The sequence below is a fragment of the Microcaecilia unicolor genome, chromosome 2 (assembly GCF_901765095.1).
Source record: "Microcaecilia unicolor chromosome 2, aMicUni1.1, whole genome shotgun sequence".
NCBI classification, from domain to species: Eukaryota; Metazoa; Chordata; class Amphibia; order Gymnophiona; family Siphonopidae; genus Microcaecilia; species Microcaecilia unicolor.
This window is the reverse complement of record NC_044032.1, coordinates 170,120,212-170,143,286: the sequence shown is the minus strand read 5'-3', so window position 1 is coordinate 170,143,286 and position 23,075 is coordinate 170,120,212. Positions and strand designations below refer to the sequence as shown.

Here is a 23,075-nt window from a genome sequence, read left to right as displayed (position 1 = left end):
AAAATGTGTTCTATCAGCAAGATTAAGAACATGGCAAAATCAGTCAGCTGCCTGGAACCCATCGTAGTCTTAACTACTGGCTGTTCAGCCCCACACAGAAATTAAATGCACCATTAAAAAATGGGCAACTCACATTAATTTTGCTGTAAGCTTTTCATATGAATTGATAGATTCATAGATTCTAAACATTCACAGTGAAATCAGGGTGCAAAACCAAATACTGTGCTTTTTTTTCTAGTCATTAGCACACATCATTCAGGAACCCGGAACGAAAGTAACAAACCTATTCAAAATTTTGCAGTGTCTTCTAACATGGTGAAGTGCAACCCCTGAATTAAGTTCAGTAAGGCCAAATGGCCTACAGACATACGCTTACAGTACTACACATCACAAAGAGAAGGGACAGTGTACACAGAGAACATTCAAGAATGACAAGGCAAGGCAAGCAAAACATTTCTATGAGTTGCCAAGTACTCCGAGTACAATATCACCAACAATGAATGGCACAATTTGTCTGCTTTGTTTCTGAATGGAAACGCTCTCCAACTGAGAAACTGGGAACCTGCCTTGATGGCGCACACACACAAAAAATGCACCCCCCCCCCCCCCCCAAAAATAGAATGCCTTCTAAAGTGTGACACAAAACCAATGGATCAAAACACTGAAAGGTACCTATGTGTAAAGATGATATTGTGTTTACAGTGCACAAAACCAAAATGCTACACATCACTGATGTCCTTTAAAAGGAGAAGAATTCTTCTGAGCCAACAAATCCCTGCATGTCTACAGAACACCTGAGAAAGGTAAGGCTTCATTAAAAACCCATCCTCGTCTGTCCAGACGCAGCACGTTTGCCATCAAAGGTCAAAGCTCTTCATTATGGCATCCCGATCAAACTTGAAGCACAGAAAGGCTCTGGATGAGAATGTGAGCTGGCAGTCCCCACTGCTCGCATCTAGACGCCCATCAGGATGCTCAGGCAACTGGTCTTCACTTGAGCAGCAGAAATCACACACTGCATGGATGAAAAATAGGAAGAAATAACATTTAGTGTAGAAACAGTTTTTATTGACACTTTCCAAAACCAACAAGGGTAAACAGTATCAAAAATACAAAAAGGCGTCATCATACAAATACAGTTCAAAGACTCATCCAGAACCCCAATATTCCTCCCCCCACCCTAACCCATCCTCTAAGTACACTGATCTTTTAATCAATCAGAGATAGGACGTTTTGTTTCTTAACCTACCATCCCTTATTAACCCAAAGAAACTCCACCCCCTCCCCAAGAAATAACATTTAATAAAGGCATCAGATAAGAAACAACAGCTTCTTTTAATCTTCTATATTAGCACTGACGAATACATATGCGAGCTTTCAATAAAACAGTAGCTATTACATTGGTGCTCATTCAAACAAATACATGTGAAAACGTTTCTTCCCCTGATATCCCCTTATTGCATGTGTGCCACACTGAATGGTTTCTAATCTTTAAATGAAATGCAATATTAGACAAAAAGAACCTGAGTAAAAAAAACAGCAGTTTTTAAACTATAAATTCATTTATTTAATGAACAAAGGGGCCCTTTTACTAAAGCTTACTGCAGCGCATACTATGAGTCAAGTGGCATTTAATACACGCTGATGTCTGTTAGTGTGTGCTAAGCTTTTGTAAAAAGGGCCCCAATGTTATCCAACACCCATATCATCCAGGTAAAAATGTAACTGCCTAATCAATTAACCAAATTTACTTGATAATTAGATTCCTGATTGAATACAGCCAAGCTTGATTTCAGCCAGCCCTGTTGATTCTAAACCTCACTATATACTGAATCTTACCATGACAGTGAAGCAGTCGCCACAAAGCTTCTACAAAAATGATAAGCCACAATCAGAGGAAATCCAGAAGATATGACAAAAATAAGTTGTTGAAATATATCAGTCTGAAAAGGGTTACAAAGCCATTTCTAATTATCTCCACGTGAAAAAGACTTACAACAGTGGTGTATGTTCCTAGGAGTGGCCTGCCTGCCAAAGTTGCTCGAAGGGTGCAGCAACAACTCATCTGAGCAGTCAACTTCCCAGAAGAGTAGTCAAAGAACTGCAGGCCTCTCTAGCCTCAGCTATGGTCAATGTTCAAGGCTCCGCTATAAGAAAGAGACCTGGCAAAAATGGGATTTGTGGGAGAGCAGCAAGGTGGAAACTGCTGCTAAGCAAAAACACACCTGGATGATCCCAAAACCTTTTGGGATAATGTTCTATGGACAGATGAGTCAGTGTGGAACTCTTTGGATGGCACAGGTCCCATTATGTCTGGCATAAGCAAATACAGCGTTCCACAGTAAGATAGTGCGATGGTGTGGGGATGTTTTTCTGCCCCAGGACCAGGAAAACTTCCCCTCATTGTAGGAACCATGAATTCTGCACTGAACCAGATAATTCTTAAGGAGAATTAAGCTGAAGTTTCTGTTAAGCAGCAAAACAATGATCCAAAACACAAAAGCAACTCTACATCTGAATGAATGGGTGAGGAGAAACAAAAACTTAAGTTTTGGATTGGCCTTCACAGGAATGTTGGTATTTAGGTCGCAAGAGGCTATAACTACTACTACTTAACATTTCTAGAGCGCTACTAGGGTTACGCAGCGCTGTACAGTTTAACAAAGGACAGTCCCTGCTCAAAGGAGCTTACAATCTAAAGGACAAAATGTCAAGTTGGGGCAGTCTAGATTTCCTGGATAGAGGTATAGTGGTTAGGTGCCGAAGGCGACATTGAAGAGGTGGGCTTTGAGCAAGGATTTGAAGATGGGCAGGGAGGGGGCCTGGCGTATGGGCTCAGGGAGTTTATTCCAAGCATGTGGTGAGGCGAGGCAGTAAGGGCAGAGCCTGGAGTTGGCGGTGATGGAGAAGGGTACTGAAAGGAGGGATTTGTCTTGAGAACGGAGGTTACGGGTAGGAACGTAAGGGGAGATGAGGGTAGAAAGGTAAGGAGGGGCTGCAGATCGAATGCATTTGTAGGTTAGTAGGAGAAGCTTGAACTGTATGCGGTACCTGATCGGGAGCCAGTGAAGTGACTTGAGGAGAGGGGTGATATGAGTATATCGGTCCAGGCGGAAGATAAGAAGTGCAGCAGAGTTCTGAACGGACTGAAGGGGGGATAGATGGCTAAGTGGGAGGCCAGTGAGGAGTAGGTTGCAGTAGTCAAGACGAGAGGTAATGAGAGAGTGGATGAGAGTTTGGGTGGTGTGCTCAGAGTCGAAGATGATTCCAAGGTTGTGGGCTGATGAGACGGGGACGATGAGGGTGTTATCAACTGAGATAGAGAGTGGAGGGAGAAGAGAAGTGGGTTTGGGTGGGAAGACAATAAGCTCGGTCTTGGCCATGTTCAGTTTCAGGTGGCGGCTGGACATCCAGGCAGCAATGTCGGATAAGCAGGCCGATACTTTGGCCTGGATTTCCGCAGTGATGTCTGGTGTAGAGAAAAGCTGGTTGTCGTCAGCATAAAGATGATATTGGAAACCATGAGATGAGATCAGGGAGCCCAGGGAACAGGTGTAGATTGAAAAGAGAAGGGGTCCAAGGACAGATCCCTGAGGAACTCCAACAGAGAGCGGGATGGGGGTGGAGGAAGAACCATGAGAATATACTCTGAAGGTACGGTGGGAGAGATAAGAGGAGAACCAGGAGAGGACAGAGCCCTGGAACACAAATGAGGACAGTGTGGCAAGAAGTTTGACAGTGTCAAAAGCGGCAGATAGATCAAGGAGGATGAGGATGGAGTAGTGACCTTTGGATTTGGCAAGGAACAGGTCATTGCAGACTTTAGATAGTGCCGTTTCTGTCGAGTGTAGGAGGCGAAAGCCGGATTGAAGCGGATCGAGGATGGCATGAGAGGAGAGAAAATCAAGGCAACGGCAGTGAACGGCGCGTTCAAGTATCTTGGAGAGGAAGGGTAAGAGGGAAATGGGGCGGTAGTTGGAGGGACAAGTAGGGTCAAATGATGGTTTTTTTGAGGAGTGGTGTGACAACAGCATGCTTGAAGGTGTCAGGGACAGTTGCAGTAGAGAGAGAGAGGTTGAGGATATGACAGATGGGGGGGGGGTGACAGTAGGAGAGATGGTGTTAAGTAAGTTGGTGGGGATGGGGTCAGAGGAACAGGTGGTGCATTTCGAGGAGGAAATAAGATGCGCGGTTTCCTCTTCAGTGATGTCAGGAAAAGAGGAGAAGGAGGCATGGGTTGGTTGATTGAGGGAGTGGGTTATAGGGTGAAGAGGAGGAAAAGGTTTGGTGGTGAATTCAAGGTTGATCTTCTGCACCTTCTGCTTGGAGGGGTTTGATTAGTATATTTAATGTTCCAGCTATAATAGGATGCAGGGCATACATAGTTACACTACACACTGACCTTCATGGTTGTTGTATGCGACAATTTTATGAACAGGGTTCATATGTTTATGCACTTCCATGATAATAGGCTGAGTTGGGGGACGGAGGAAATGGTAAAAAATTAAAAAAAAAATTTTTGATGGATGCCACCATTATCACTTTTGCATGCAGAAGGATATATTAACAATTTTTTTGGGTTCAATATTGAACGTGTTGATTGTTTACATTGATGAATCATCAATAAAAATTGTTGAAACTAAAAAAAAGTTAATCTAGTACGAATACACCTCTCTCATGCATACTAATTAAAGATACCCCAAAAAACAAAACTATTTCTTAATCTCAAGAGCTGTTCATGTATACCATTGGACTGGAGCCTTCAAGAAAATAGTGATACACTCTGAATTCTATCCTCTCCATTTAATAAGCTGATGTGAGTTTCACAGCCAAAAACTGATCAAAGTTTAAAAGCTAACAGAAAATGAGTGTGTCCAATTTATAGTGCAGTCATCTTCTGATCAACAGCAGGAACACAAACGTGAGGTGTCCCTTTGAAGTGAATATATATGTACCCACCTAATGTGTTCAGCCTTAACATGACCAGGAGCATGGCGAAAGAAACAGTGGTGTTATGTGCAGCTTCCCAATTTCCCTGAGCATAGCTGGGTTGCAAAATGCAGTGTGCCACTCCAGTGCTACTATGAGCAGATATATGTAGCGTGGGAGGACAATTCATATAGTAGCATAACTCTCACTTAGGAGCATCAGAATCCACCACATTAGTTTGTTTTGTGCCATGCTCACTCAACACTAAGAAGTCATCTCTAGAGTACCGGGTTTCGAACCTATCCTGGAAAATCCCAGTCTATCTGATTTTCAGGATAGGCAACATGAATTTCAAATCAGATTAAATGTGAACATGGAGGTCCAACATATACAAATGTATCTGCTGCATATTCATTGTGGATATGAAAAGCAGGCTGGCTTCAGGGGTTCAGAAAGCTGTGCTCTAGAGCCTGCTGTTAACTAGACCTATCATTTTTAGGACAGTGGTTCTCAACCTTCTCCTCAGGACATGATAGCCACAATAAATATGCAGGAGAGAGATTTGCATGCAGGTATGCAAATTGATCTCAGGAGTAAAAACAGATTGGCTGAATATACCTCAAGGATGGACTAAGAAACCCTGCCTTAGGAGGATCTTGCCTTACCAAAGCCATCCATGAATAAATGTGCAGGAACATTTGCTAAAGACTGTAGTAATAGTAGTAAAGACTAAAATGGTGCTCAGAGAAGGAAGCTGTAAAGTATAGGAGGGTGTTCTGGTGTCAGCAGATGTATCTTCTACATCTGTAATTCCATGCCAGACTCTGAACTGGCACACGTTCTTCACATCCTATTCCTGTTCTGCTTACAGTAAGAATAAAATGTATTTACCTGTTTCAAATGTATCCTGGAGTCTTCCTGGGACAAGTCTTTTTTCAGATTTCTATTAAAAAAATGTAAATCTTTATTATTTTGCATTTAATATAATTAAATAGCCCAAATATCACTAGCCCTATTCATTGTTTGCATTCCTCAAGGACCTCCCATGGCTTTTCTTTTTAAAGAGAAAGATGTTTTTACACGGTGAGAAAAAAAAAAAAAAAAAGATTCTGATCTGAGTCTTCTGAATAGAATAAATAAGCCTCTATACTGAGCCTGTTTTCTATGAATCTAATCTCAACATGAGGTTTTACTATACCACAATAGCATTATCAGTTATGCCACTTTTTCTTAACTATGACACCATCCAGTGGCAGAAGACAGAAGTGCCCAACTAGCTCCGAGTTCAGGGCAGTGGGAAGGAAAGGCAGCACTACCCAAGCTTAAAACAGCAAAAGAACAAAGAGGAAAGAAGAAAGGAGGAACTAGCTAGTAGAGGTAAGCAATAAGTACCAGCTAAAACATAGGTGTACAACCGCGGTCCTCAAGGCCACAATCCCTTGGTTTTTCAGGAGTACCATAATGAATTTGCATGAGAGCCATCTGCATGCACTGCCTGCATTGTATGCAAACAGATCTCAGGCATATTCATTGTGGAAATCCTGAAAACCCAACCTAGCAAGGGCCGAAGTTGGACATCCTTGCGCTAAAAGGAACCAAAGAAAAGCATGAGAAAAAAAAATGTTAATTTTATGATAAATTAGTATGGTTGCCGTAGAAGTGCTTGTTTGAAGGCAGATTTGACAATCAAAGAGTGGTAAGGTAGCTGGGCCCTCTCAAATCCAGGAGCTTTCTGGATATGATACAGTGTATCCATCTTCTTTGGTGTGACCTGCACTGAGAGGGGAGATTTCCAGTTCTTCATCAGTGCACCTTTAAGGATAGGGTGCAATGGTACTGTGATCCCTTACTTGGGAGGTGACTTGTACTCCAGAACAGTTAACATCTCTGCCCTGGGCTCCTCCTCTGTCTCCAACTGGGATGGCCAAAGCCATCTTCTTGACAAAACCAGTGAAAGAGACTCTCAGGTAGAGATTTATGTCTCTTGAGATGGGGAGGGATCAGAAGGGACCCCATAAGATTTCTCCTTCAGGAAGTAAGGAGGGTCTTCTGAGTCCCATGAGCGGTCCCAATCAGACTCCTCTTTGTACTCAGATCAGACTGAGCCTGGGCCTGCCCTGGCTCAGTGGAACCACATCCACGCCCTGAAGAGTGCTGACGTGCAATTTTACCCTCAGAATTCAGGGAAACTTCCTTCCCCGTCAATACCCTATGAGGCACCAACATCGAGGATCTCTCCACAGGCATGGACAGCACTTCAAGAAGAACATAGGGCTGATCTGCAGTTGGTGCAAACATCCTTGATGCCTGAGTATCTGTGCCAGCTCTTCCCTCAGTATGGCTCAGTATCGTTCATTGAAGGAAGACATCGGAAAAAGGCAGGGGAGTCAGGTCAGAGGTAGCCTGAGATGATGTCGGTGCCAAACCGGATGTGGGAACCTGGCTGCTCAGAGACAGGACCCCTTTCCCTGTCTGTGCATATCAGACTGTCACCGCCTAACATATACCTCTTCTGTGGATTTCTACTCCCTAAGTGCATCACTTTGCACTTCTTTGCATTGAATTTTAATTGCCAAACATTAGACCGTTCTTTTAGCTTCTGAAAATCCTTTTTCATGTTTTCCACTCCTTCCAGGGTGTCCACTCCGTTACAAATCTTGGTATCATTCACAAAAAGGCAAACTTTACCTTCTAACCTTTTGGCAATGACACTCACAAATATATTGAGTAGAATCGGCCCCAGGACAGATCCTTGAGACACTCCACTACTCACCTTTCCCTCCTCTGAGTGAATTTCATTAACCACCACCCTCTGGGGTCTGTCCTTCAACCAGTTCCTAATCCAGTTCACCAATCTGGGTCCTATCTTCAGCCTGTCAAGTTTATTCAAGAGCCCTCCTATGATGAACCGTGTCAAAGGTTTTACTGAAATCTAAGTAGATTACATCTATCACACGTCCTTAATTCAATTCTCTGGTCATCCAGTCAAAGAATTCAACGAGATTTGTTTGGCACGATTTACCCTAGGTAAAACCATGTTGTCAACTTATTGGGATTCTAGGAAATTCACTATCCTTTCCTTCAACATTGCTTCCATTACTTTTCCAATAACCGAAGTGAGGCTTACCAGCCTGTAGTTTCCAGCTTCTTCTCTGTCACCATTTTTGTGAAGAGGGACCACATCCGCTCTTCTCCAATCCCACGGAACCTCTCCTGTCTCCAAGGATTTATTAAACAAATCTTTAACAGGACCCGCCAGAACCTCTCTGAGCTCCCTCAATATCCTGGGATAGATCCCGTCCAGTCCTATGGCTTTGTCCACCTTTAGATTTTCAAGTTGATCATAAACACTCTCTTCCGTGAACAGTGCTATACCTGCTCCATTCTCATATGTACTTTGCCAGTCAATCATGGTCCTTCTCCAGTATTTTCTTCCATGAAAACAGAACAGAAGCATTTATTTAGCACATTTGCTTTTTCTTCATCATTTTTCACATAGCTGTCCGCAGCATCTTTCAGTCTTACAATTCAATTTTTAGTCTTCCTCCTTTCACTAATATACCTGAAAAAAATGTCGTTGCCCCACCTTACATTTCTAGCCATTTGTTATTCCGCTTATGAAGACTACTGAAGTAATAGAGGTCTGATCTAAAAAGAGCTTGAAAGAAATAAAGAGACAGATAAATAGCAAAGGCAGTGGAACAAGAACCCTAGGAGGTACAAGTGTTATAAATTTGAGGTACAATATAGGAAGGAATAGAGAGAGATCTCAAATCCAAGAAGAAAATGGGGGAATGCAGAGAAAACTCCCCACAATCAATAAAAGAAACTGGGGACAGACAGATATTAAGAACGGGAATAGTAGAACCAGCAAGACACTTAACCATGAGTGGTTAAGTAGAGGAAATTGAGCTGTTCTGTCAACTGGGAAGGGCTGCAGGGAGATTTGGATGAGGTCAATCATGGAGGAAGACTACATAAAGTTCAGTGTTTAATGGCACTTTAGATTAAAAGAATCTCTCATAAATATTCATTATGGATATTTTCAATTCAGGTCTTATATACTGCTAATATCCCCCGTTTAGGGTTCAGTACAGTTTTACAACAGTTTCATTTTGTTTTCTGAAGCCCAGGCTTGAATAGTATTCATCCCAGTTGTTATGGACTGGGCTGGTTCTTGATGTGGGGATGTCAGTGGTAGGATGAACATAATGTCGTTGGCGTATGATAGTAGTAGCTCTACTTACTCCTAGCTGTATTGAGCTGAGGGAAGACATGAAGTTGAACAAAATAAGGGAGAGCGGAGATCCTTGGGGGACACCACATTTTGGAGTCCAGAAGCTTGTTTTGTTTTACTAAGCAGCAGCGACTGGAGAGGAATCTGTTGAACCATTTGAAAACCGGTCCTGTTATTCCTATCTGATTCAGTCTTTCAAGTAATATTCCTTGATCCACTGCATCGAACTGGAATAGCAGGACCTGGTTCTCCTTGCATAGATATTGTTTGATGTATGTTGCTACAACTAGAAGCAAGGTTTCAGTGCTGTGTGCAGTTCTGAATCCGAATTGCGAATGGTGTAAAGTGGAGAATGTGTCTAGATATTTGGAAAGTTGTTTACTAGATTGAAAACCTGACTGGCTGGGGTGCCTCCAGGACCAGGTTTGGGAACCACTAACTTAAGAGATCAGATGATAGTTGGACATCGAGTGCTTTACCAGGAGATTGAACAGAAAAAAACAACTTTCCCTTTCCTTGAAGAGATCTAGTGTAGCAATATAAGCATACTTTACAATGTGAAGTTTTATAGCCCTGAAACAAGACAGAGAAGAAATTTTAAATCCTTTCTGGGAGATATAAAACCAAACCTTTCAGCTTTAAGCTCTTAAGAAATCAAAAGGATAAAGCTATCAGGGCATACTTGGATTCACAGAGAAAACGCCACCTTTTCCAATCTCTCTGAAACTATTACCTTTAAATTCTACATATGGAGAAACAACTTTTTTTGGAGTAGCACACGAGAAAACAAAATGTATGCTATTAAATGTCTGATGTATATATAAAATTACTAAATATTAGTAAGCCTTAGCAGCTTGAATGAAATTTTTTCCTATGCACAGCCACTTTGTTGCTAATGCATTAAAAGTATATCCATTTCAAACCAGCACATACTTCTACAGTAAGCATGCTCAGGGTAAAGTTTGGGCAGTGTGGATAGAATTGCAATTTATGCACATATTTTATAAAATTCAAGGTATATGCACATAGTGACACCTGCTCTCAAGTAGGCGTAATGTTGGCATCTTCCATCTAGGTGCAATTTCTGCAGGATTTGTGCTACTACTTTATAAGGACACACAGGCAAGAATAGGCACCTTTCTGATCTATTAACCTAGGTGCTCTATACAGGGGCAAATCTATAACTGGGCACCTCCATATAGGTGTAACTTGAGGGCACATGGTAGGAGCCTATTCTATAATGGAACTAAGATACCTAAGCTCCGTTATAGAATAGTAGTGTAACCTGGTGTTATGCTCCTAACAGCCCTAAATATAATAATAACACACTTAACTTATTCTTAAGTTATGTGGGCAAGTGGCACCTAAAGGTGGCACCTACATGTGTCAAAGGTGCCATTAAATTGACAGGCGAATATGTGTACTAGGTGCTATTATATAAGGTAACACCTAAGTGCCATAGCGCTTAACTGCAAGAGGGCTTACACGTGGGTGGAGTAGGAACACCAAAACAAGAAAGAACCTTTACGTCAAATCGTCCAAGCAAGGAAGAGTAGAGGCTGACCAAAAGACGAGTCCAACACTGGAGACAGTGCTAAGAAACTCTTTATTACTGCTGATACAGGAGGACCCAACATGGTCAGTGTTTTGGCGTCACAAAAAACCTACATCAGGGTCTTGTTAGTATTCGAACAAACATAAAAATATCATATACAAATCTTATACATGAATAGACGTAACAATCAAAAATAAAAGATGCTTAACTACAGATAAAAACAAAGACGTAAATAAAAAATATGTATAGAAATGTATAACCTTTTCATGGAAATAAACAATAAATAGGATGTAAAAACGTCAGTGGACCAACACGCTTAATACTAATACAAAATGTTGTATGCCATTTATGGGTAATGACAATAAGATTTTACATACCAATATAGCAATAAAACTGCCAGAAATAGGACATAAAACGCATTACATAGACGGAGTGTGTCGGGTCCTCCTGTATCAGCAGTAATAAAGAGTTTCTTAGCACTGTCTCCAGCGTTTGAGTAATCTTTTGGTCATTCTCTACTCTTGCTTGCTTGGAGTATGGGTGGATCATGGGCATGTCTCCCAGTTAGCTTACAGAATACAATAAACTAGGCATGCCAACTTACGCGTACCAATGCTGACCTTGTACTAGTCCTATATAATAATTTGCACTTCCAACGTTCTACGTCTGGATGCCTGGGTTCATAACATCCATAACCACTCATTGCCCCGCCCTTGCGTCAAAACGTAATGACTTCAGAGGGTGGAACAGTGAGAGGGAAGGGAAGCCAGCGCCAGGTACAAATCAAGGGGAGGAGAGAATCGCGAGGGCAGGGAAGGAGGAAGGGGAGGGGAGGGCAGAGGAGAATGGATGGGATGGGAGGACAGTAGAGGAGAGAATCGCGGGACACGGATGGCAGGGCAGGGAAGAGGAGAATTGCTGAACATGGAGGGGAGGGGAGAATTGCTGGACATGGAGCCACAGGCGCCGACTCCTTGGGTGCTCGAGCACCCCCAATATTTGACCCACCCGAAGTCCCAGAACGGAAGTTCCCAGCCAGCCCGACCTGCGCTGCCCGCCCTCTTCTCCCAGTCCTTTGCCTGCTCCTCGCCTTCCTGCGTGCCGCCCAGAATTTAAAAGTTCTTGCCTCGGGGTCTGGCGGCAGCAGTGAAAGGCGAGCAGGTTCGGCGCTTCAGCCTGCCTTCCCTTCTCTCTCACCTCTGCCTCTGGTCCCGCCCTTGCAGAAACAGGAAATGAGGGCGGGACCAGAGGCAGAGCTGAGAGAGAAGGGAAGGCAGGCTGAAGCACCGAGCCTGCTCGCCTTTCACTGCTGCTGCCAAACCCCAAGGTAAGAACTTTTAAATTCTGGGCGGCACGCAGGAAGGCGAGGGGCAGGCGGAGGACTGGGAGAAGAGGGTGGGCAGCCACTTGGAGGACAGGGAGAAAGAGAGGGAGGGAGGTGGGGGGCCTTGAACTCGGAGCCCATACGCCATACGCGTTAATGAGCACCGTGTCAAACTCAGAATGGCCGCGGGGCAGGAACTCGCGCTACAACTGGCCATTGATATCCAGACTCCTGCGCCGCTCAAACTTCATCGTAACCAGCAGGGTGGCAGGAAGCGGGCGAGCGCGGAACTCGCACCACAATTCGCCTCCTAACGGTTACCTTAAAAACAATCACCATTAAATGATAACCTTGCTAGCGCCTGATTCATTTGTGTGAGAAACGGGCCTTTTTTTACTAGTATTCTATAATAGAATTGTAGCGTTGATGTCGATATAGATTTGGCACCAAGCACCCAGCCCTGAACAGCCTAGACTGAAGTGCCAATTTATAGAACTTCCCTTATTATATGAGTAAATGGGAACCCCATCTATGTCCTGCCCGTGTGTATAATCCCCTTGCAAATATGCGCTATGCAAGATAAGTGTATATTTACAGAATTGCACTTATGCAAGTACATGCCCGTATTTGTCTATGTTCACACATATGCACGTATATGCTTGCATTTTAAACATTTGTGTGTGTAATGTGCATGTAAATGTTAATGCTTATTTTATAGAATTGGCCTCAACATGAGATACAGTACGTTCTGCCGTACAGAAACAGATCAATATGAACATTCTTCTTACTTTCCACAGCACTTCAGATTTACCAAACAAATGTTTCTGTGACCTACTGATTACCTGAATATCATTTCTACAACCTATGCTCAGCCAATAGTGAAAAACAAAGTGTCTTGGATAAGTCAAAGAATCACTCCTGCGTAGTACATCTTACCAAAATATGATTCTGTGGCTTAGCCTGTAGACTCTGGATCCCATTGGATTTCTTCTTTTGGGTTGGAGAGTCTTGGCACTGCTTTTTACCATTACTCCTCTGGTTCTGATTCTATTGGCAAAAAAAAAAAAAAAAAATTCAACACAAGTCCTTCAGCAGAACAATTAAAATTCCACACCCTGCTGTCTCCAGGGTGGATGACCCTGACTGACATTTGAAAATACTGCTTTGAACACAGAAATGTATTCTTTGAAGTTACGTAAGCTAGAAATAAAATGTTGAATGCTTTACTATAAAAACAGAAAAATCACTTCCAGCCAGAGAAGCAAAAATGCAATTATTGCCTACATCAGGCTATGGGCTTTGTCTTCCCTGATTGTCCCTGTACCCCTCGGTCATCTAGCGGTCCAACCGATTCTTTTGCCGGCTTCTTGCTTTTAATATACTTAAAAAATGTTTTACTTATGTGTTTTTGCCTCCAACAATCTCTTTTTCAAAGTCTCCCTTTGCCTTCCTCATCAGCGCTTTGCATTTGACTTGCCATTCCTTATGCTTTCTCTTATTATTTTCAGTCAGTTCCTTCTATTGTTTTCTGAAGGATTTTCTTTTAGCTCTAATAACTTCCTTCACCTCACTTTTTAAAAATGCCAGCTGTCGTTTGGTCTTCCTTCCTCCTCTTTTAATACACAGAATATATTTGGCCTGGGCTTCCAGGATGGTATTTTTGAACAGCATCCAAGCCGGATGTAAATTTTTGAGCTTCGCAGCTGCTCCTCTTTTTTTTTTTTTTTGTTCATTGTTCTTCTCATTATATTATAGTCTCCTTTTTGAAAGGTAAACGCTAACGTATTGGATTTTGTGTGTACTTACTCCAAAGCCGATATCAAATCTGATATTATGATCACTGTTATCAAGCGGCCCCAGTACCGTTACCTCCTGCACCAGATCATGTGCTCCACTAAGGACTAGGTCTAGAATTTTTCCTTCTGTTGTTGGATCCTGTACCAGCTGCTCCATAAAGCAGTCCTTGATTTCGTCAAGGAATTTTACCTCCCTAGCATGCCCTGTTACATTTACCCAGTCATCAGGGAGTGGGGCCCCATCAAACTGGTCTGAACATGGGCCTCGCAAATGATAAGAACAGCCCTGCTTGCTGGCATCCGTTGTTGCCACCTCCAATTGTGTTATTGGAAAGTGAGTTCTGAGGAAAGGGAGTTCTGACAGTCAAATTCCTGGACGACAACAATCACTGCATAATCCGTCTGCCCAAGGAAGATGAAGGTCACACTTCTGTGACGCCGGAGACCAGTGGCTGAGAAGAGACTCTTGTAAGGGCTGCATATGAGCCCTTGCCCATGACACCACTTCCATCACCGCCAACACTGACCCCAGAACCTGGACGTAGTGCCAGACACTAAGCCTGTCATGACTTAGAAGACAAACTGTTAAACCAGCTTTTACCTCCTGCATTCCACAAGAAAGATCTTCCCCTTGCTGTGTCGAATAAAATGCCCAGATACTCCAGTGTCTGTGCTGGAGTTAAGTCTGCTGTTCTCGAAACTGATGATCCAATCCAACCCAACAACTGCAGAAGACGAACAACTATCTGTCGCCGCCATGCTGTTCACACAGGGCGAACCACGAATAAGCCAGTCGTCGAGATATGGGTAGCCCCCGATTCGCTGGCGCCGAAGGCCGCCGCTGCCACCACCAACACCAGAACCTTAGTAAACGTTCTTGGTGCAATGGTTAGACCGAACGGCAAAGCCCTGAATTGGAAATGACGGCCCCGTACCGAAAAACATAGAAACCTCTGATGCAGCGGCCATATGGGTATATGCAAATGACTGGAAAAGACGAACAACTGTCTGTCACCGACATGCTGTCCACACAGTGAAGCACTAATGAGCCAATAGTCGAGATATGGGTGAATTTTTGATTCGTTGGCACCAAAGGAAGGCCGCAGATACCACCACAACCTTAGTAAATGTTCTTGGTGCCATGGCGAGACTGAAAGGTAAAGCCCTGAACTGGAAATGACAGCCCAGAACTGCAAAATGTAGAAAACTCTGGTGCAGCGGCCATATGGGTATATGCAAGTACGCAGCTTTGAGATCAAGGGCAGTGAGAAATTCTCCTGCTTGAACCCTGGCTATAATTGCTTTTAGCGTTTCCATGCAAAAATGGGAAACCTGGAGGCAGTGATTTAGACCTTCAGGATCTAAGACTGGACGAAAGGTGCCTTCCTTCCTTAGGACAATGAAGTAGACGGAATATCTGCCTTGGCCTTGTCCCCATTCGGCCTGGGGAACTGGAAAAATGGCCCAGATCATCAGCAAGGAATCACAGTGGCCTGACCCTCAACCACCTTGGTTCCCTTTTGACAAGGAGACTACAAGAGAGGAGCGACCAGGTGGGAGAACTCCAATTTGTAACCTTCTGTAGGAATATCCAGAACTCACTGGTTTAATGTAATTTTTGGCCATTCCTCCCAAAATTTCTGAAGACATCCTCCCACCAGAGGAAGAGTTTATCAGCCTCACATAATTACAAAGTGTGGGAAGCATTGGGCACCCTGACTGAGAGGAGGACTTCCTGTCCAAAAGAAAGATTGGAGTGCCTGAAAGTCGGACTTCTGACCATACTACTGATGACCAGGCCGGTACCGTCTGCTGTCTCAAAACTGAGATCGACAGCACCCTGAAAACAGACAGACAACCAGAGGTTTTCAGCTTATCCTTCGGCAAATGCTGTGGCTTAGTTTCCCCCAAGTTCTTTCATCAAGTTACTGAGATCTTCTCCACACAGTCACTTACCCCCAAAAGGGCAGTTTAATTAGACATGACTGATGCTGCATCCGCTGTCCAATGCTGCAACCAGAGCTGCTAATATGTTGCGACAGCCAAAGATATACTGTGGGCCGTAACCCATAACATGTCATAAATTGCATCTGCCAAGTACACCAACCCTGCTTCCAGCTGAGTGTTATGGTACCTGTCTTGTGTTGCAGACTGCTGATGCCATTTCAAGCATGCTCTTACCACGAACAAGCTGCACGCTTCGATTGAAGGCCCAAAGAGGCCACTTCAAAAGTTGTTTCAACAAGCCTTCTAGCTTCCTATCCTGTAGGTCTTTTAGCGCAATGCCCCTTCCACTGGTGCACTCTCAGTGGATGTCAGTCTTGGCAGCCATCGAGGTCGCTGCCAAGATTATGTTCTGGCCTTCAAGGAGCCAAAATGTTTCTCCTGTTGGACCTGGCTCCACCCTCTGTGTCCTTAACTGCAGTTTTAAACAGACAGAACAAGGGTTAGGCTCACGGTCAGGTCCAAGGCACCCAATGCACAAAGAGTGCGGGTTCGACATAGAGGTAACCCGATTATACTGGACACACCTCTTGAAGCCATTAGGGGCGTTCTGGGACATCAAAAAAAGAATCACAGCCAAATTAAACTCCTCAATTGTGAGCCAAAAGAGGGGAAGTGTTCAAACTAAGGTTGGTGCTCCGGTATAAACGGGCCTAGCAGTTCATGAAAAACTAAACTAAAAGGGAAATTAGAAAAGAAAAAGAAGAATAAAAACATAATAGACTAGAAAATGAAAAAATAACTGCATGGGAAGGCACTGCGAAAGAGCGCACTGTGAGAACACAAAATGACAGGCATCTGCCCCAGGATCCATCAGATGACATCACTCAGCTGTGAGAATACAAAGGTCTGTTTGTCATGAGAATTGCCCCTTTTCTGATTTTTCTCTTTAAGGAGACGCTTTTCAGTGTCCATATGGTCACGGAATGAATTCAGTGATCTATTTTCACTCTGGAAGACATTTGAGTTTAAAGCTTGCAGTCTTCAATTTAGCATTCAAATTAATGTTATATGTTTTTATAAATATTATGTTGCTTTAAAATCAATAAATAAAGGTAAAAAAAATTAATGTTATATGTTTTTATAAATATTATGTTGCTTTAAAATCAATAAATAAAGGTAAAAAAAATTAATGTCAAAGCTCTGGATTTTTCTGCCAAACTCAAACAGTAATAGGACTACATAAGAAGGAAGACCTGCTATGACTGCAGCTGGCTGAACACACAAAAGACTTCGGCTTATGCCAGAGAGCCAAAGGATTTGAGGAAAAGATGAGTTAAGACTCACACTAAATTTTAAGTAGGAAGGTTCTGAATGTAGGTTTGGTGATAATGCATTCCAAAGAGCAGGGACAACGAAGGAGCATGCAGACTGCCCAGTAGGTTCAAACTGTGAGCAGTAAATGGGTGGAATTGTCAAACGAGTTTCAAGGCAGAACGCAGAACACGGGTAGGGTGATAAGGAGTGATAAAGGAGGAAATATAGGCTGGGGCTGTGAAGAAAAGAATTTTATGGATTAGTGTGAGAATCTTAACTTGAATTCTAAATTGTACAGGACACCAATGGTGTTGAATCAAAAGAGGGGTGATGTCAAATTTCCTAGCATGTGAGTAGATACAAATAGCTGTATTCTGCATTGATTAAAGATGTTTAAGTAGGGCACTGGATAAACCTATGTAGATGGCATTACAGTAGTCCAAACAAAATACGACAAAAGCAGAGTAGGGTCACAGATGAAGGAGATTCAAGATATTTACAGATCGAGCGAAAGCGAAGTAAAGCAAAGAAACAAGATTTAATTACAGCAGACACCCGAGTATTAAAGTTTAACTATTATGTTTCAACTTTTTTATTATATTATCGTAATAACAGACCATTATACAACACCAAAATGAGTATATATACAACGCAGTCATCTAATTATATCATCAACAACTTGTTTGTAATAATTTTTTTCCCCCCCCCCCCCCCCATGTTCCCCTTTCTCCCCTCCCTCCCTTCCCCACTCCTCCTTTCCAACAACTGATATATTATTGTGATATTATTGCCAAAAGAAAGGATTAACATCATTTACATAATAAAGTGTAATAGTATCAACCTCCGATGACTTATGTGTTTTCATTTGTTATCCTCCAGTTTCGGCTATATATTATAACCAATATCACATCTTGATCATAATATCCCCCTCCCCCCCTATTTACCTATAGATAAGTCTTCTGTTATCACAATTGACACCCAAACAAAAACAAACAAAAAAAAAAAAAAAGAAAAAACAAATATTACAGATTGTTAAGAATTCGACTTCTCCCTCTGTGAGTCATCCCATCCAGATAACACCCCCAGATTTTTAGAAAGCGCTCTTTGCGTTTGTATGTCCCTTTTGCCTCTCTCGCTTCCCAAGTGAGCAATTGGTGTACCTGGTTCCGCCAATGCCAGAAAGTCGGAGGGTGTGCAGAGGTCCAGTGCTGCATTATGCATTTCTTGGCAATGAGACATGTTTTGCGGCATAGCATCATTTTATCTTTGTTTAGCCTGGGAAAGGCGTCATGTTTATCTAGCACTAGACATAGAGGGTTCAATGCAATATCACAATTGACAGTTGTAGATAGAAATACAGCTATATGTCTCCAGTATTTTTTTATTGCAGGGCATGCCCATATCGCATGATATAGCGTATTATCTGCCCTCTGACATTTCAGGCAGGTAGCGGTATGGATGCCCCCTGATTTGTATAGTTGTGTCTGGGTAAAATAAGCCCTATGCAATATGCGAAACGCACATTCCCTTAGGTTAGCCCCTCCTACTATTCTGGGCATATCCTGTATTTGTTTTACAATATTCCAACCTGTCAATGCCTTGCCTATATCTGTTTCCCATTTCTGACGGAGTTGACTAAACTCTCTCTCAGGCATCAGTCCCCACAATTTCAGGTGTATACTGGAGATTGATGGCACCTCCTCAGCTATTTCTTCAAAGAATTTTCTAATTTTCTCACCTAAGTGTTTCTTAATCTCATCTGTATTTAGTGTGCGCACATAGTGCGTGAGTTGGCTATGCGCAAAATAATCCCTCCATTGTGCGTTAGTTTGCATTTGTGTTACTGCTTTGATATGCCCATCACCCCCCAATATATCTTGCATAATTGCTATGCCGTTTCTTTCCCACATGACAAAAGTTTGATTCTCTATCCCCGGTACAAACATCGGGTTGCCCCTTATAGTTAATAGCTCTGTATTAAAGGGGTCTCCCCCCAGAAGTTTCCCTATAAATCTCCACGCTTCCCTAGTAGGCTGGAGCAAAACACTATGTTTAAATCTATGGGGGAGTATCTTATTCGGGGTATGTAATAACGCTAGATAATTATATGGGGCGAAGTACACTATCTCATACTCAAGTGGTGTATGATCCGATGCATTCATTACCCAATCTCTAACCTGTCTTAGCAGGCAAGCCATATTGTAGTATTTGATATTTGGAATCCCCATTCCCCCTTGTCTCCACCCTCCTAACAGGAATTTCAATTGAAGTTTGGCCCTTTTCCCAGCCCAACAGAATTTTCTCAGAAGTTTATAAAAGTATTTTATGTCAGTCTGCTTGAGTTTTAGTGGTAGAACTTGTAAAACATACAGCCACCTCGGCATTATTACCATCCTTGCTAAACATATCCTCCCTGTCAAGGATATCGTAAGATTTTGCCAAGAGTTTAACTGGTGCATGGTCTGCTCTTTGAGTTTGCTAACATTTAAATCATAGAGATCTCTTGTATTTACCGGTAATATAATCCCTAAATATTTAAAAGATTTAGTTGCCCGCTTTAGAGGGAAATCTATGGGCCATAGGCTATGGGCATCTGTATTTATAGCTAAGGCCTCTGATTTGTCAAGGTTTAGCGTGAATCCCGAGTAGTCTCCAAACTCCCTAAAAATCTCTAATAAATTACCCAGCGCTTCTCTTGGGTTCTTTAAAATAATGAGCAAGTCATCTGCAAATGCAGCCATTTTGAACTGCTGGTGTTGTATGTCTACTCCAGGCACCGCTGGGCATTCTTGAATATCCCTAATTAGAGGGTCTAGATATAGTGCAAATAGTAAGGGCGATAGCGGGCAGCCTTGTCTCGTTCCCCTGCCTATATGAATTGCCTCAGATAAGTTCCCATTGACCATTACCTGCGCTAGAGGGTCTGCATATAAAGCTTTAATAGCTTGTACAAACTCTCCTTTTATACCATATCCCTCCATCACCTCATATAAGAAAGACCATTCCACTTTGTCGAACGCCTTTTCAGCGTCAAAACTAATCATTAAAGCTTGTTCATTAGTGTGCTCTAAATATTCCAATGATGTCAAAATTCGTCTGAGATTCCTAGCTACCGACCTACCCTGCACAAAGCCAACTTGAGCTTCATGGATTATTTTTGGGAGAACACGGCCTAGTCTATTTGCTAAAATTTTTGCAAATAGTTTTGCTTCATGATTAATAAGCGATATAGGGCGATACGATGTTACTAGTTGCTCATCTCGATTAGGCTTTGGAAACACAATTATACGCGCTAGATTTAAATGTTCAGGTAATGTACCTTTTGATATCCATTCTTTAAACACTTTAGTTAATGTAGGTACAATCGATTCTCCCATTAATTTATAAAATTCTGCTTTGTATCCATCGGGCCCTGGCGCTTTACCCATCTTGCTATGTCTTATAGCCCATGTGATCTCATCCTCACTAATCTCCGCGTTCAGTAGATTGCAGTCATGTTCATTTATCTGTGGAATCGTAAGGTTTTGGAGATATTGCGTGCCTGATAGCCCTTCTTGTTCTGTGGAACTATATAAGTGTTGATAATATGTTTTAAATACCTGTCTAATTTCTTTATTGGAATGTATCACATTTCCCTCTTGTGTTTTAATACTAGTGATATTTCTGGAAGCGTATCTAGGGGCAATAACTCTTGCCAGAAGTTTCCCTCCCTTATTCCCAAATTTATACAATTGGAATCTATAATATGTTTGGGATTTCACTTCCCTATCATGTAATAAGGAGTTATAAGTCGCCTGTATTTCTAATATCTCCTGTCTAAGCCGAGGGCAAGGATTTAAGCCATAATGTCTATTTACTTCTCTCATTTGTTTCTCCAATCGCAGGATTTCCCTATCTCTTGCACGCTTGTATTGGGTAGTAAAACTGATAGTTTCTCCCCGCAAGACCACCTTTGCAGCTTCCCAAAAACTAGTTGAAGTTAGTACTGTGTCTTCATTAAAATGTTTATACTCTGCCCATTTCGTTTGTAAATGTTCTCGAAATCTCACATTATTTACTAAATACGTTGGGAACGTCCACCCCCGAAATTTCTCTTCTTCCCCTCCCCCCATCCAATTCATATGTACCGTCGCATGATCCGAGATAACGCATGGTCCTATATCAGCGTCTCTAATTGTGGGAAATAATGTGCTTGATGTTAATAGGTAGTCAATCCTGGAAGAGGTACCATGAGCTCTTGACATATGTGTATATTCTCTGATCCCAGGATGCAACGTCCTCCATATATCTATGAGATCTAGTGTAGTGCACAATTCAGGTAGTCCTCTAGTTTGTGTACGGTGGATTGTTGCCGGAGGGTGCGATCGGTCCACTTGTGGGTCCCAGGTCATATTAAAATCTCCTCCTAGTATTATTGGTATAGATTCTAAACGTGCTATTTTTGCCACTAATTTTTTGTAGAATTTAAGATCTAGGACATTTGGGGCGTATATACTGCCCAATAAGAGTTTTTGTCTATTAATTGTGACAATAGCTAACACATAACGTCCCTCAGGATCCTGGATTATCTTATGAATGTGATTTGTTATTCCTTTTCTAATTAGAATTGCTACTCCCCTTTTTCTCCCCACCGCTGCTGTTGACATACATTCCCCCACCCACCATTTATTCAATTTAGCATGTTCTTCTGCAGTTAAATGTGTCTCTTGTAAAAAGGCTATGTCAGCCCTAAGCCTTTGGAGGTGTCTTAAGATTTTTGATCTTTTTATAGGCGAAGGGATGCCCCCAACATTCCATGTAATAACCTTAATTAGTATATCTGCCTTGGCCTTCCATCTCCATATTTACATGATCTTGATGTCCGAGAGGAGCCAGCCCAGCCTCCACCCCCCCCCCCCCCCCCCCCTGTTCAAATAATCGGGCGAATAGTCTATCTTTCTTTTCAGGTATCACTTGTGTTTTCTGGTAATGTCTCCTGTACCCTCCCTCCCTCCCCCCCTCCCCTGTCCCTTCCCTTCCCCTGGGAATCCCCTCTCCCCCCCTACTATCCCCTTCTATTCCTATTGGAATTAGGTCACCTTCGACGCCTTTCCCTTTTTTGTTTTCCCCCTGTTCTCATTTGTATGCAATATATTCGTCCTACTGTTTCCCTCTATATATTAGCTCGCTGATGAATCTTTTACATATTTTTGACCCCTCTATCGATTACTAACACATTTTAACCTTTAACCATACAGTGCAACTTAACATAAATATCAATGCAATGTTTTATAATTACTCAACATTCTTCTCTTCTTCCTTGTACTATCTGCTATTAGGTTAGTTCAATAAGTCTATGATGATCATTCTCATAAACCTATATGGTTTCCACCGGCCAGATCAGTGTTTCATCATCTATGTCCCGTTCCTGCCATAAGACAGCTTCATTTGTAATCCAGGGCTTCTATGGTTATAACATTTTCTTCTATGTCAATTATAGTCCCACTTATATGATTTGGGTCCTTCCAACTAAGCCCCAACATCCTCTTTAAAGCTCTCTTTAAAATTGCTTCTTATGTCTTACTATTTCCATAATAGTCATACCTATTTTGAATCCAAAATTCTGCGCTTAGTTTAATAGTAACAACAGCTTAACAAATTGTTCATCATACCTTTCTTCATCTCTGTATTAACTGCTGTCAGATTGAATCAAGATATTTGTTATAGTTAAATTAGTGAGTTTAGTTGGGGCTCTTCTTCAAAATTGCTCAGTCTATATTTCAGTTCAGTCTTACTGTATCCTTTTTTTGTAAGCTCAGCCTCCCTTATAATGTAGAGTCATCCATTGGGACCAAGTTCATAGTTGAGTTCTGTGTTTTATTCTTTCGTTGATGTTTTCTACTGTTTACACCCATATCTGTTCTGCTATGTTGGTTAAACACAGTCTCAGCTTCAGGGTGAGAATACTATTAATTATCATTGTCTTTCTGTTGA

At 42.2% G+C, this 23,075-nt stretch overlaps 1 protein-coding gene across 3 annotated transcripts in view; it reads right to left on the bottom strand.

Annotated features, from left to right (window-relative positions):
- Nucleotides 1–601: 601 nt before the first annotated feature.
- The window catches only part of DCP2 (decapping mRNA 2), an 88,124-nt gene continuing 65,650 nt past the window's right edge, over nt 602–23,075 (bottom strand). For 2 of the 3 annotated variants that reach the window (XM_030193488.1, XM_030193490.1), the window contains exons 9-11: nt 12,982–13,092; nt 5,821–5,872; nt 602–1,015 (exon numbers count right to left, since the gene is read on the bottom strand). In XM_030193488.1, coding sequence (XP_030049348.1) covers nt 858–1,015; nt 5,821–5,872; nt 12,982–13,092 — 321 coding nt within the window. In that variant the 3' untranslated portion in view covers nt 602–857. The remainder of the gene's footprint in view (nt 1,016–5,820; nt 5,873–12,981; nt 13,093–23,075) is intronic. The other variant, XM_030193489.1, reaches the window with a different exon arrangement.